Source organism: Pteropus alecto, unplaced genomic scaffold (assembly GCF_000325575.1).
Source record: "Pteropus alecto unplaced genomic scaffold, ASM32557v1 scaffold433, whole genome shotgun sequence".
In the NCBI taxonomy this organism is placed as follows: domain Eukaryota; kingdom Metazoa; phylum Chordata; class Mammalia; order Chiroptera; family Pteropodidae; genus Pteropus; species Pteropus alecto.
In genome coordinates, this window is record NW_006433953.1 from 631,646 (window position 1) to 645,356 (window position 13,711).

Here is a 13,711-nt window from a genome sequence, read left to right on the forward strand (position 1 = left end):
TTGGGGGATAAGGAGGTGGAAAATTATTTTTTTCATGGCTACTAATACAACATTCATTCTGGAGCCTATGGGTCAAGGAATAATTTTGACTTTCATGTCTTATTATTTAAGAAATATATTTTGTAAGTCTATATTGTTGCCATAGTTAGCGATTCCTCTCATGGACCTGGGCAAAATAAATTGAAAACCTTCTGGAAAGGATTTAGCATTCTCTATGCCATTAAGAACATTCATGATTAATGGGTAAAAGTCAAAATATCAACATTAACAGGAGTTTGGAAGAAGTTGATTGCAACCCTTATGGATTACTTTGAGGGGTTTAAGACTTCAGTGGTGAAAGTAACTGCAGATGTGGTGGAAAAGCAAGAGAACTAGAATTAGAAACGAAGCCTGAAGATATGACTGAATTGCTGCAATCTCATGATAAACCTTTAATGGATGAGAAGTTGCTTCTTATGGATGAGCAAAGAAAGTGTTTTCTCAAGATGGAATCTACTCCTTTGAGATGCTGTGAAGATTGTTGAAATGACAACAAGAGTTTAGAATGTTACATTTAGTTGATAAAGCAGCAGCAGGGTTTGAGAGGATTGACTCCAATTTTGAAACAAGTTCTACTGTGAGTAAAATGCTATCAAACAACATTACATATTACAGAAAATCATTTGTAGAAGGGCTCAGTTGATGCGGCAAACTGTATTGTTGTCTTATTTTAAGAAATTGCCACAACCATCTTAACCTTCATTAACCACCACCTTGGTCAGTCAGTAGCCATCGACATTGAGGCCCTCCTCCAGCAAAAATATTACAGCTCACTGAAGGTTCAGATGATGGTTAGCATTTTTTAGCAACAAAGTATTTTTTAATTAAGATATGTACAGTATATTATTTTTTTAAGACATAATGCTATTGCACCCTTAATATACTATAGTGTAAATGTAACTTTTATATGCACTGGGAAACCGAAAAATTTGTGACTCACTTTATTATGATATTCATTTTATTATGGTGGTCTAGAACCAAACCTGCAATATCTCTGAGGTATGCCTGTACTGATACAGATAGGGAAATACCTGCATCAACATATTTCAGCCTGAGTAAAGATTTTTATTTTGAAATTTTCTAAAAATCGGAGGCATGAACTGTAAGAGGCACATTTCACATTAATTAAGATTCTGTGGAAGGAAAATTTTCCCTCTTTGATATTCGTGGTTCTCTTTTCCTTCTCTTACTAATCTAATTCCTCACCATCACCACCACCAAAAAGAGAGGATGTGGTGGGACAGCGGGGGAACCTGGAGATGAAACTGGCATTGTAAGTAATTTCAGATAGATTTATACTATCAAGTGCTTTCAGCCAAGGGAGAACTGGAATATTAGTGTGATATAGTAAAATGCACTCTATTACAGGTAATTATGCAAATTTAGAATATTATGAACCAAATATAGATGTGAACACTAAAAGCCTGATTTGAGCATAAGGATATAAAATATTCCGTGAAGGGATAGATCCATGTTCCAGCCAGCCTGGTATTTTGTCTCTAACAGAAGTATCTAAAAAATGTTTAGCAGAGTCTGATTGCCTGCCCTTGTATCAATAATGAAAAATTAGAGATGTTTCACCCCCAATCTTGGATTTCCTTAACCATAATATATCTATTGCTAATTTATTTAAACCTTTAAAACTTGTAAATAATTTATGACTAAGCGCCTATTAGTATTGTAAAAAACTTCATTTTTTTAATTAGCTGACATGGTAATTAGTATTTTATTTTATTTACCTAAGTTTACAATAATTTCAAGTTCCTGCAGGTGTTTTGCAATTATCATATTTTACAGTTTTGTAAATAATCTATGTTCAATTTATTTATGTTTCATGATTTGCTAAATTTTTATTATTTCCTCTTCATCATTTTTGAGTGGAATCTAGATTTTATAAGTCCTGTCTCAGTTTACTTAAGAGGCATACATTGTGTTCTCTAGCATCTGTGTGATAAAAACATTCCACTGTAACAAAGTACCTTTAAAAAAAACATTTAACAAGCTTATTTTGGCCTCTCGTTATACTGTTGAAAGATAGGTAGGACAGTTATGTATTTACTTATTCTATGGCAGAGAGGAATTCCTTTAGGGTTTTTTTTTTTTTTTTTTTTTAAGCTCTCCTATCGAGTTCATTGCTGTTAAAGTTTGGAGTCATCCTTTCCAAGGGACCAGGGTCTTTCTCACTCTCCAGCATCTATATATATAGGTCTTTTGATCTTCTGTTCCTTGTGTCTCCCTGCAGGCATATGTGTCATTATCTCAGCAGATGGCACCACCTAGTCCAAGCAGCAGTACCCCTAATAGTAGCAATGGGAACAATGGCAATGACCAGCTGAGCAAAACCAACCTCTACATCCGGGGGTTGCAGCCAGGCACTACTGACCAGGACCTCGTCAAGTTGTGTCAGTCGTAAGTTGGGGTATGTGTGGGTAGGCTTCCAGGGACAATACAGATTTGGCGATGCCAGTTTCTTGCCAGATACTCTTATCCTGAAATGCAATATTATTCTGCATAGTCATGAGGTTTCTCAACAGCCCCTCTTAAAGAAATTCTACCTATTACTAATATATAAAACCTTTGTGTGTTCCTCTGAGGAAAGCCAAGATAGGGCTGGCCTTCGAAGCCTGGTATATGATTTTGTTTCCAGCAGGTATCTAGAATTGATGGTCTTAGTGGAAAGATTCCTATTCTTACATCTTGAAGAGAAATGTTCAGTTTCTCCAAAGATATTGATTATAAGGCAGTGAGAACTGGCAGTGGGGCTAGAAGAAAGTGTGACTAGCCAGTTGAATTATATACTTACTTAGAAGATTTTCTGCTGCTAGAGATAGTCGTAGTGAACCAGAGGAGTCCTCAAATTAGTGGATAAAGAAGAAGGTGGAGAAAGAGGCTGTTTACTCTGCATCTCCCTTTAAAGACTTTTGGGGTTCTTTAGAGTAGTTTTGAGTCATGAGGTGAAGAAAACTACTGTGGAATTAGCTCATTTAGGAATGCTTGAAAAATTGCAAGGGTGCAGAAATGCTAGCTCAATTCCATTTGGCAGAAAAATATGTGTTTCAAATAATATAGTTGGGGGAATGATTAGAGGAAAAAGTCTGGGGTGGGATGGGGACATTAATGGAGAGAAGGAAAATTGAATTTGGGTAAGTGAATGGTAGAAAGAGATAGAAATGGGAACCTTAGACTATAAATTTACCATCTTTTAAAACTTTTGCAGTATAACAAGTGTACATAAAGTGCACAAATCATAAGTATATATACAACAATGAGTGTTCACAAGGTGAATACACCCTTGTTATCAGATAAAGAAATAGAACATTACCAGCTCTTCAGAAGTCTGCCTCTCAGTTCCTATCTCCTCCCCATCCCCAAAGGCACCTACTTGAATGTGAATAGTGCTGCTATGAACTTGAACATGTCTTTTGGTGTATGTGTGTACACATTTATATTGGGTATATACCTAGGTGTAAAGTTGCTGACTCAGGATATACATTTGTCCAGTTTGTAAATACTGCTAAATAATTTTTCTGAAGTGGTTAAAGTAATTGATACTCCCATAACAGTATATATAAATTTCGGTGTTTCAAATCCTGGAGGGGCAGAACATTTTGCACCAAAATTTAGTTGTATGAGGTATCAGATGTACTCTATGAACCCCATACTCTTCTGAAGTAGTGGTTTGGTCCATGCAAATCATATGGATTTTGCTAGCACCAGGCTACACAAACCCAATCTCTGAAGGCTAGATGTATATATAAAACTGGTTCTTTTACCACAGCTTACCTTGCTAGAAAAGTATTTCAGTGGACCTTAGTTTAGGACTAGTAATGTTTGGAGGGAATGGGAATTGGCAGAAATGTTGGTTTATGAGGGAAAAGAGTTTCATATCAATCTAGTTCCTTGATTTTTATACCCCGTGTTTCTTGTCCTAAATATGATGTGCTACAAAAATCTTCTCACTCCACAAGACGGAGAAAAAACTCAACTCTATTTTACTATACTTTTAGACATTCATTTTGCCCTTTTCCAACTGTTGCCTTATTTTCTGCTGTGTGAGAATAGTCAGAGTCAGCATGTAGGATGGAAGTAAGGAGCCCAGTAGGGGACTGTGGAGAAGTAGGAATGAGACAGGAAGAGAATAGGGGGGCTAGATGAGTGATGCTGAAAGGGAGGCTGAGAAGAGCAGGTGGTAGAACTCTCATGATGCTTTGAGGTGGGAGTTAATCTTTCTAGGAAGGATGTTTTCTATGCATAGAAGGACTTCCTGCCTTTGTCCCAGTTGTCTCTCTCTGAGTTGTAGGGGAAGTAAAAGTTGCTGGATCCTAAGCCATGGTGGGCAGGAAGGAGAGGTATGGAGTCTGGGGCTGGAACTCCCGGTACTCTTGGAGGGGCTCCTTCCTCTGAGGAGGAAGCGGCAGTGACCCAGCTGTTGCCAGCTGCTGTGGAAGTTCTGAACTTAGTCTCAGGCTGCTCAGACCACAGCAAGCTCCACCCTGGGGCCTTGACAGGGATAGCAGCATGTGTGTCCTCTGGCCTAGAGTCTCATGAATCCCCTTCCTTTGCCTAAATTTGGGAAAGAATCCAAGTATGTAGCCCTACATCCACGTCTCTCCCACCCTTTTTAATGTGTTCTTTTCCCAGCCTCCAGGGCGTAGCTTCGCTTATTCTCTCTAATCCATTGGGTCACAGAAACCCCACTACAAAGTTATTGAGAGGCCTCCAAGGAGTGAAACAAATATATCAATCATCCTATGTTTTTTAGGGATGAGAGGTAAGGTAGGAAAAAAATGCTTATTTGGGGTATTGGTCTCAAATTCAGCCCCTGCCAACTGTTTTCAGTTAAATTTTGTACTTTTGACTTTGTTAGTGATTTCTGTTCTGTCTCTTTAATATTTTCACCCTCCTGGAGTGGAATGTAGAGACTTCTTTCCAGTGGAACACTTTAAATATAATCCCTGACCTGTGATACCTCTCTGCTCAAGTTTGGGGAACTCCACATGACTCTGCTGGCAAAGTATAATTTTCAAAAAGTTGAAAAACATGACTCTCATACAAATATAAGTGAACACAGGCCAAAGATTTATTTTACTCATTAATGCGGAAAACAGTAGAATGGTAAAATAGGTTCAAAGAGCCATTTGAGGGATTAAGTATTTATAGGTACTGAGAAAAGAATGTTGGAATAAGATTGCTAGGTTACATATAAAACTGGTTCATATCTATAGGACAATAAAACAGTAACCTTTGGGATTATCTTTTCTACTGGACAGAAATTAGTTGTATTTCTACTGGATAAAAATCTACAAGTTAACATGTATCACAAAGTCTGGGCCCTAATCAGTAGTAAATAGTAAGTCAAACAGAGAAATATCTTGCTAGATAATGAAATATACCTTGAATGGGCCTTTTAGACAGTGTTCCAGAATGACACTGAAAGGACATGCAGTCTTCATTTTGCCTTGTTGTCAAGTTTTGGATAATTTCTTAACATTGTTGTTGCACCTGGTATTGTGCACATTCCCCTCCTAATACACTCAAATCCTGACACTGAGAAATAGAAGTCTTAGAATACAGTAAAGCAGGAGACAGAGCCACTTGCAGTAGATTAAAGTTGAATGCCCTTACCATGTGATAGGCATTAGTGCTTTGTATTCATGAACTCATTTCATATTCCCAGCAATCCTATCTCTGTTTTAGAGATGGTGAGACTGAGGCACAGAAAATTTAAATGACTTATCCAAGATCACACATAGTGACAGAACCAGGATTTGAACAAAAGTAGTTGGGTTCAGGTTGACCTCCTAGAGCCAATAGAGGGGTAGGGAATGGGGTGTCAGAGAAGAGAAATGTCTGTAGGTTTTTTCACAAGAGGAATGATATTTGTCCAAAAAAAGATAGGTAATATTGAGGATTATTTTTAGGCCTCAAAGAATTCCAGGCCAAGCTCTGTCCTTACACACCCTGCTATGTGGACATCACCAAGCTTCTTTCCTGAAAAGACAGTAGTCTCTTTCCAACTAGTATTCTGAGTCTTAGTTGGAGAAGAAGAGAGAAATGTTTTGATTTTGTAAGGAGCACTACAATTACTTATTTTTTGTAGGCATCTTTGGGGAGTAGGTTTATATGATAAGTGTGGCATTTAAATTGATTTCTTCTTCGTTTTTAAGATTTGAGTAGGATCAGTGAGGGTGGAGAAAGGGCATGGATTCATTCAGATGTCTCAGTCTCTGTCCTGTTCTAAATCCCTGCCCCCAGATTATCACTTCGTGTTTTTTTCTCTCTTAGCTATGGAAAGATTGTCTCCACTAAGGCCATACTGGACAAGACCACAAACAAATGCAAAGGTGAGAAAACAGCTGTTCCTTGGTGATAGAGAGCAATTGCGAGTGAGGCCATCCCTTGTCTCTCTGCCTTTTACTGCTGAAAGTCCCTAGTACCCAAGGCTAAGAGAGGAGTTTCTAAAGTTTTCAGACTTAGAAGAGCAGATATTTAGGCTCTTTGGTGACTAGATAGAGCTGAAAATGCTATTTTGGGAACCTGAGGTTAGAAGCCTGCACAGAGCCTTTGAATCCCTTGGGCTTTCTTTGGACCTCATGTTCCCTGAATTGGATGGTGGATATGGGCAGGTGAGATTCTCTCTCCTTAGCAAAGCATTGTAAATGCTTTTTGGTGTGTGTGTGTTGGGGGTGTGGGGGTGGTGGGGGTGGTGGTGACTTGGTAGGTATTATTTTTTGTGGATGAATAGTTTTGCTGGGGTTTTGAGTAGTTCTAGCTGGGGATGGAAGAGTGGAAGGAGGGTAAAGGTATGTAGATTGGGTGGGAAGGGGCTTCTTCCAGCAGGTGGCTGGTTATCTGCAACGGAGAGGTTGTATTTCTTATATGCCTAGCGTTTTGGGGGCATGGCTAGAAAAAAGTACAGCATTCTTTTAAATGTGGAGTGGTGGGTACTGTGGATTACTGGAAGAGCCTAGTTCCTGAAACCTCAGATTTCTTAATGGGGAGAGAGAAAGGAAAGGACACCACAAAGACCTTGTTGCCCTTGACATTCACAGCTATAAAGTAGATCAAATCTCTCGGGGGCACATGGATAACCACCTGAAACCTCTTAATTTCTCTTTCTCCCTACTACTTCTACTACATGGATCATAACTCTTCCTCTGTCTCCTGAAAATCCTGGGCCTCCTACATTCCCCACCTCTTAGTGATGCTATTTCCCTGTTCCAGGTTATGGCTTTGTGGACTTCGACAGTCCTTCAGCCGCACAGAAAGCAGTAACAGCACTGAAAGCCAGTGGTGTACAGGCACAGATGGCAAAGGTAAGGGAATTACCTCATGTCTATTCTTCCAAGGAGTGGTTAGCACCAAAGTCCAGTTCAAGGCTTCCAGAGGGGTTAAAAATTGTGAAGTTGATGGGCAAGGGCTATCTGCAGTGCTTTTCGACTGTGTCTGGGCCAGGGTCTCATTGAGCACCCCTTGGCTGCCAGAGGAAGGTGGTATTCAGAATCTGTGGCAGGTAGCTCTATCAACTCTTTCCTTTCATCAAGTATTATAAGCAGGCAAGAAGGTCAAGCGGCTTCTTCCCCTCCTCCTGTTGTTTCGCCATCCCTACCCTGGCTCTTCACTTCCCTACCAAACAGTAGTTTCGCAACATTCTCTGAAGAAGCCAGTTGTGGATCTCAGAAGTTCAAAACAATGGTCTCCACCACCCAACACTGTTCCCTGAGGGGTGGGGGTGGGGGTGGTTGTGTGTGTATGGGGGTGGGGGTGGGGAGCCACAGCAAGGAAGGAAACTGTCCCTTCTCAGATCTGTCTAGAGCTTTTATTTTCATCGAGACAAATAGGAAACTAGATGCTTTTCTCTCCCTTCTTTTAGGTGGGATTGTCTCCTTGCTTTTCTGAAGTCATTGTGAATGAATACTCTGTGTAAGCTATGAGGCAGGTGTCAGCCTCCCTTTTTATAATGGTCAAAGAAAATGGAAGCATTGAAGGGAAAGGCAGAAGAGAGATTAAGGTTGCTGGTGACCCACAGTCTAGGGCAGAGGGACGGCTTAAATTCTTAAAAATACCGCTATGGGAATTTATAGCAATTGTGTACATACTGCCCACTGGAAGGGCTCTCTCACCTCTTCTTTCTGAAGAAAAGCCCTCTGACAGTGGAGTTTAGAAGTCTTCAGGGTCCTATGAGACTAGAGCTTTCAGGGCTCCGTGGTGACTCAGTGAGCTATCCATGTGTCTCTTAGTGCAGCCCCCAGCACGTTGCCTTCCTGTTCCCCTTCTCCCCTCTTCCTGCTTTCCCTCCATCAGGGAATGAACTGACATTCCTACTCAGAAAAGTCTGCTGTGGCCGGAAGAGGGGGAGGGAGGATTACTCAAAACAATTCAGCCGGGAACAAGGCAGTCCAGGAGAATCCAGCCTCTGGGACAGGCTGTGGGGGGGCGGGGGGTGGGGGAGGGAGGAGTGCTGCTCTGCCTAGTTCTTAAAGAGACAGCCAAAACTTTATCAATGACTTGTATTATGGGCTTGTACAGTACTAGTAATAGTAAATCTTTTTTTTGTGTGTGCCTGGAATCAATATACAACCCATGGTAATGGGATTAAGTGTTACAAATAGTTGTTAAGATTCTCTTTTATGTGGTACCCTTCCTGCTATCTCTTGTCTGAGATGTCATTTTGTGGATGAGGGCTGAAAATGGGAGAGGGATAAGAGATGTGAGCTTCATTTTCTCACTTTTATTTTCATAGCAACAGGAACAGGACCCCACAAATTTATACATATCAAACCTCCCACTGTCAATGGATGAGCAAGAATTGGAGGGAATGCTGAAGCCCTTTGGTCAGGTTATCTCCACTCGAATCCTTCGAGACACCAGCGGGACCAGCAGAGGGGTTGGCTTTGCAAGGTGAGGGATGCCACGAATGAGAAATGATGAGGTTAATAAAGAATGTTACTTAGAGAGTCAACAAAAACCCATGCTCCGCCCCCCCCCCACAACGGACCAAACTATTAGCAAAAGCATTTGACAATATATCAAAAGTTCGTTTAATTATAGGTCACAATACTCACAAACGCATTTACCCCCAAATCTTTATCCTTTTCCTACTTCCTGCTACTCTAGCCTTTGTTCCTTTGATCCAGACCCAAACAGAATAAAACAATTCCATATCTTATTATAGTTTACTGAGTAGTTTCTCATCCTGTTATCTCATTTAATCATTACAGCAACCCTGTGAATATATACATTAATTCTCCATTTTATAGACAAAGAAACCAAAGTTCCCAATATGAAGTATTTTGCACAAGCTATCACAGGGGTAGGTGGTAGAGCTGAGCCCTAATCCTCTGGCTTCAAGATCAGTTAGGAAGATTTGGTCTACCTTTTCAGATCTGTTGAGAGACTTAGATTCTAAGACCAACTCTGCCACTAACTGCCCATGTGATACCCGACCTTTATGAACCTTGGTTTACTCTGTGAAGTGGAGATGGATTTAGATGAGTGATTTTCTTAAGGTGTTCCCTAGAGCTGCGGAGCTCTCCCTGGTGTCTTCTTCCGGGCTTAGGTGTCATTGTTGTAGGGTATCAGCTTTCCCTAGCCCACTTAAGAAATGTTTCTATTTTTATTTATCTTAAGATTTTGTTTGAAAGGAAATTCTGTTGCTTTTTTAAAAGTTTGAAAACTACTAGACTAAATAATCTAAAGATCCCTTTTTGTTCTCTAACCTCTTTTCTGGTCCAAGAACACTTCTTTATTCTGGAGTATTTCAGACCTTGGGAACTGGCAATAGGGCTTCTCTAGCCGACTCAATCTTGGTAGCACCACCTTCTGGCAATCTCCAGTATAACTGAAGGGGAGTTCCTAGGCTTGTGGTCATCACTTTTTCAGCTCTCATACTTTCTTGAAGCAGAGATTCCCAACCTTTTTCATCTCATGGCATCATAGTTGTCTCATTAGTTTTTTGCCCTAGACCAAAAGAACTACTTAACAGTTCAATTTATTAAGTAATTAAATGGTCTAAACAACTAAAAAAGTGTTCATATCTTAATTTTGTAGCTCTTTGAAAGAAATACATTAAAAGAAGATATTTTTATTTCATCCTTAAATAACTGTACTTATTATTGGGATGTGACCAGATGGACACCATACAACTTCCCAAACCTTGGAATCATATTGGACACTTACATCCTCATTTCCTGTTATGCACTGGTTTTCTTATGGTACTTGCCTGTTGTCATAGCAACCACTGAAAAACCAGTTTTGTAAAAAATAAGTTATCCAAAAAATAAGTTATCCAATATATTGTAGGGTGATCTGTTGTTGAAATGGTGAACTATTTAGACTTAGCTGCCCACACAGTATACAACATATGTTTCTATATTTTCTTCAGGAAGTTAAAATATCCTTTGCTGTGCTTCTGTAAGTTCATCGCAATGGCCCAGGATGTCTCAGAGCCCAGTCTGGGAACTATGGCTTTGAAGACTTGAAAAACTACGAAATTTCTTGCTAGTTTCTATGTTAATAACTACAGATTTTCTTCATACATTTAGATTCTTACTAAGTATGATTCCCAGCAAATTATAAACATTGATATTTTAAATCAAACTGTCACATTTTTAAATGTATCAAAATGAGATCTAAATGTCATAGCAATTTGATATACAAAATCATCCATTTTGAAAATACATAAGGCATTTAAAAAAATTCTTTGGTGATTATACACCAAAGCATTCTATGTAGAAAGCTAACAGGAAGCATTTTTTATTTTTGCTTATTTATTTAAATATATTTTAATTTTCAATTACAGTTGACATAATATTATATTAGTTTTAGGTGTACAACATAGTGATTAGACATTTATATAACTTACGAAGTGACCACCCTGATAAATTTAGTACTCTTCTGACACCATATGTTATGTTATTGACTATATTCGTTATGCTGTTCTTTACATCCCCATGACTATTTTGTGACTACCAATTTATACCTCTTAATCCCTTACCCCTTTCACATATCTCCCCAACCCTTCCTACATTTGGCAACCATCAAAATGTTCTCTGTATCTATGAGTTTGTTTCTGTTTTGTTCATTAGATTATTCTTTAGATTCCACATGTAAGTGAAATCGTATGGCGTTTGTCTTTCTCTATCTGACTTCACTAAGCATAATACTCTCTAGGTCCATCCATGCTGTTGCAGATGGCAAAATTTCATTCTTTTTTATGGTTGAGTAATATTCCATTGTATATATGTACCACCTCTTCTTTATCCACTCATCCATTGATGGACACTCAGGTTGCCACCATATCTTGGCTATTGTAAATAATGCCTCATTGAACATGTGGATGCACATGTCCCTTTGAAGTAGTGTTTTGGGTTTCTTCAGATAAATACCCAGAAGTGGGATTATTGGATCCTTCTTTGTCTGTTGTTTTAGCCTTTGTTTTAAAGTCTATTTTGTCTGGTATAAATATTGCTACACCAGCTTTTTACTTCATTTCTATTTTCATAAAATATATTTTTCCATCCCCTTTCAGTCTGTATGTCTTTTGATCTGAATTGAGTCTCTTGTAGGCAACATATGTAGGAACTTGTTTTCTTATCCATTCAGCCACCCTATGTCTTTTGGTTGGAGCATTTAATCCATTTACATTGAAAGCAATTTTCGATAAATATATAGTTATTGCTATTTTTTTATTCAAATTTTTATCTTTTTTTTCTTCTTAAAAAAGTCTTTTTAACATTTCTAGTAATACTGGTTTGGTGGTGATGAACTCCTTTACCTTTTTTTTTTTTTGGTCTGGGAAGCTCTTTCATCTGTCCTTTGATTCTAAATAATAACTTTGCTGGGTAGAGTAATCTTGGTTGTAGGTCCTTGCTTTTCATCACTTTGAATATTTTATGCCGATCCCTTCTGCCCTGCAAAGTTTCTGTTGAGAAATCGGCTGACAGTCTTATGGGAGCTCTGTTGTACATCACTGATTTTTTCTTGCTGCTTTTAAGATTCTCTCTTTGTTTTTAACCTTTGGCATTTTAATTATGATGCGTCTTGATGTGGGCTTGTTTGGATTCATCTTGTTTGGGCCTCTGCGCTTTCTGGGATTGTATGTCTATTTTCTTTGACAGGTTAGGAAAGTTTCCCATTATTATTTCTCCAAATAGGTTTTCAATAGCTTGTTCTCTCTTCTCCTTCTGGTACCTCGGTGATGTGAATGTTGGTGTGCTTGATTCCAGAAACCCCTTGAACTATCCTCATTTCTTTGTTTCTTTGTGTTTTTTTTTTTTCTGTTTTGATTGTTTTCTACTACCTTATCTTCTAAATCACTGATTCAGACCTCTACTTCATCTAATCTACTGTTGATTCCCTCTAATGTATTCTTTATTTCAGATATTATATTCTTCATTTCTGACTGATTCTTTTTTATGTTTTTTATCTCTATTTTTATGCTTCCTGTTTCTTTGTTGAATTTATTACTGAGATCATCGAGCATCCTTATAAACTGTGTTTTGAACTCTGCATCTGGTAGATTGCTCGTCTCCATTGTGTTTAGTTCTTTTTCTGGAGTTTTGTCCTGTTCTTTCGTTTAGGACATGTTTCTTTGTCTTCTCATTTTGGCTGCCTCTCTGTGTTTGTTGCTATATATTAAGTAGTGATGCTATGTCTCCCAGTCTTGGTGAAATGGCCTTATGTAGTAGGTGTCTTGTGGGACCCAGTGGCTCAGTCTCTTTAGTCACCTGAGCTGGGTGCTCCAGGTGTCTCGTGTGGGTTGTGTTTGCCTTCATGTTGTAGATGAGCCTTGGTTGCTGTTTGCATGTCAGTGGGAGGGATTGACCCATGGGCTGATTGGTTGTGATGACTGGTGGTGACTACAGTGGAGGAGCCGTTCTGTAGGGCAGTGGTACCCAACCTTCTTGGCACCATGGACCAGTGCTCCTATGAGAATCTAAATCCTGATGACTTGAGGTAGAGCTGAGGCAATAATGCTAGCCCTGGGGAGCAGCTGCAAATACAGTTGAAACTTGGCTTGCTCCCCCCACCACTCACTTCATGCTGTGTGGCCTGGTTCCTAATAGGCCATGGACCAGTACTGGACCATGGCCCGGGGGTTAGGGACCCCTGCCATAGGGGCTGACCCTACAGCAAAATTCGCTTTAGCAGGGCTCTAGTGCCTGCCCACTCTGCCCTTTGGGTGTGTCATCTGTGGAGGTGGCCTAATGGTCCTTGGCATGGTCCGAAGCTGACCACTGGGTGTGCGGGCCCTGGGGCCTCCTGGGAGGGCACCCCCCTCTGTAAGACAAGTTCAGCCGCTACCTGTGCCCTGCCCGGGGCCACCTGGCATGAGCCACCAAGCCATCTGCAGATGTCTTCCACCCTCGCTGGGCTTGGTGGTACCTGGGAGAGGCTAAGTTGCAAACTGAGGCCAGCTGCTGCTAGTGCCGGGTTGAGGCCACTTAGCAAGAGGTATGGGGCACGCCGAGGCCAGATGCTACTTGTTTGGAGTCCATGGACCTTTGAGTCAAGACAGGCTGTATGGAAATGCCACTGGAAGTGGCTTGGGTAGGCCTGAAAGTTGGGTGGGATCTCTGGGTATTTCTTTTTTAATAGTCTTAACTCTTAAATCTTTCTTATAGTGTTCCTGTTTTTCTTCCTGATCTTGTATTTCTATTTCATTTCCCTA

The 13,711-nt window shown here is 39.8% G+C and overlaps 1 protein-coding gene across 3 annotated transcripts in view; it reads left to right on the top strand.

The window, feature by feature from the left end:
* Positions 1 to 13,711, top strand: part of RBMS2 (RNA binding motif single stranded interacting protein 2) — a 47,489-nt gene that overhangs the window by 20,035 nt on the left and 13,743 nt on the right. For all 3 annotated transcript variants that reach the window (XM_025044677.1, XM_015587010.2, XM_006908915.3), the window contains 4 exons: positions 2,282 to 2,448; positions 6,325 to 6,383; positions 7,264 to 7,355; positions 8,783 to 8,940. In XM_025044677.1, coding sequence (XP_024900445.1) covers positions 2,306 to 2,448; positions 6,325 to 6,383; positions 7,264 to 7,355; positions 8,783 to 8,940 — 452 coding nt within the window. In that variant the 5' untranslated portion in view covers positions 2,282 to 2,305. The remainder of the gene's footprint in view (positions 1 to 2,281; positions 2,449 to 6,324; positions 6,384 to 7,263; positions 7,356 to 8,782; positions 8,941 to 13,711) is intronic.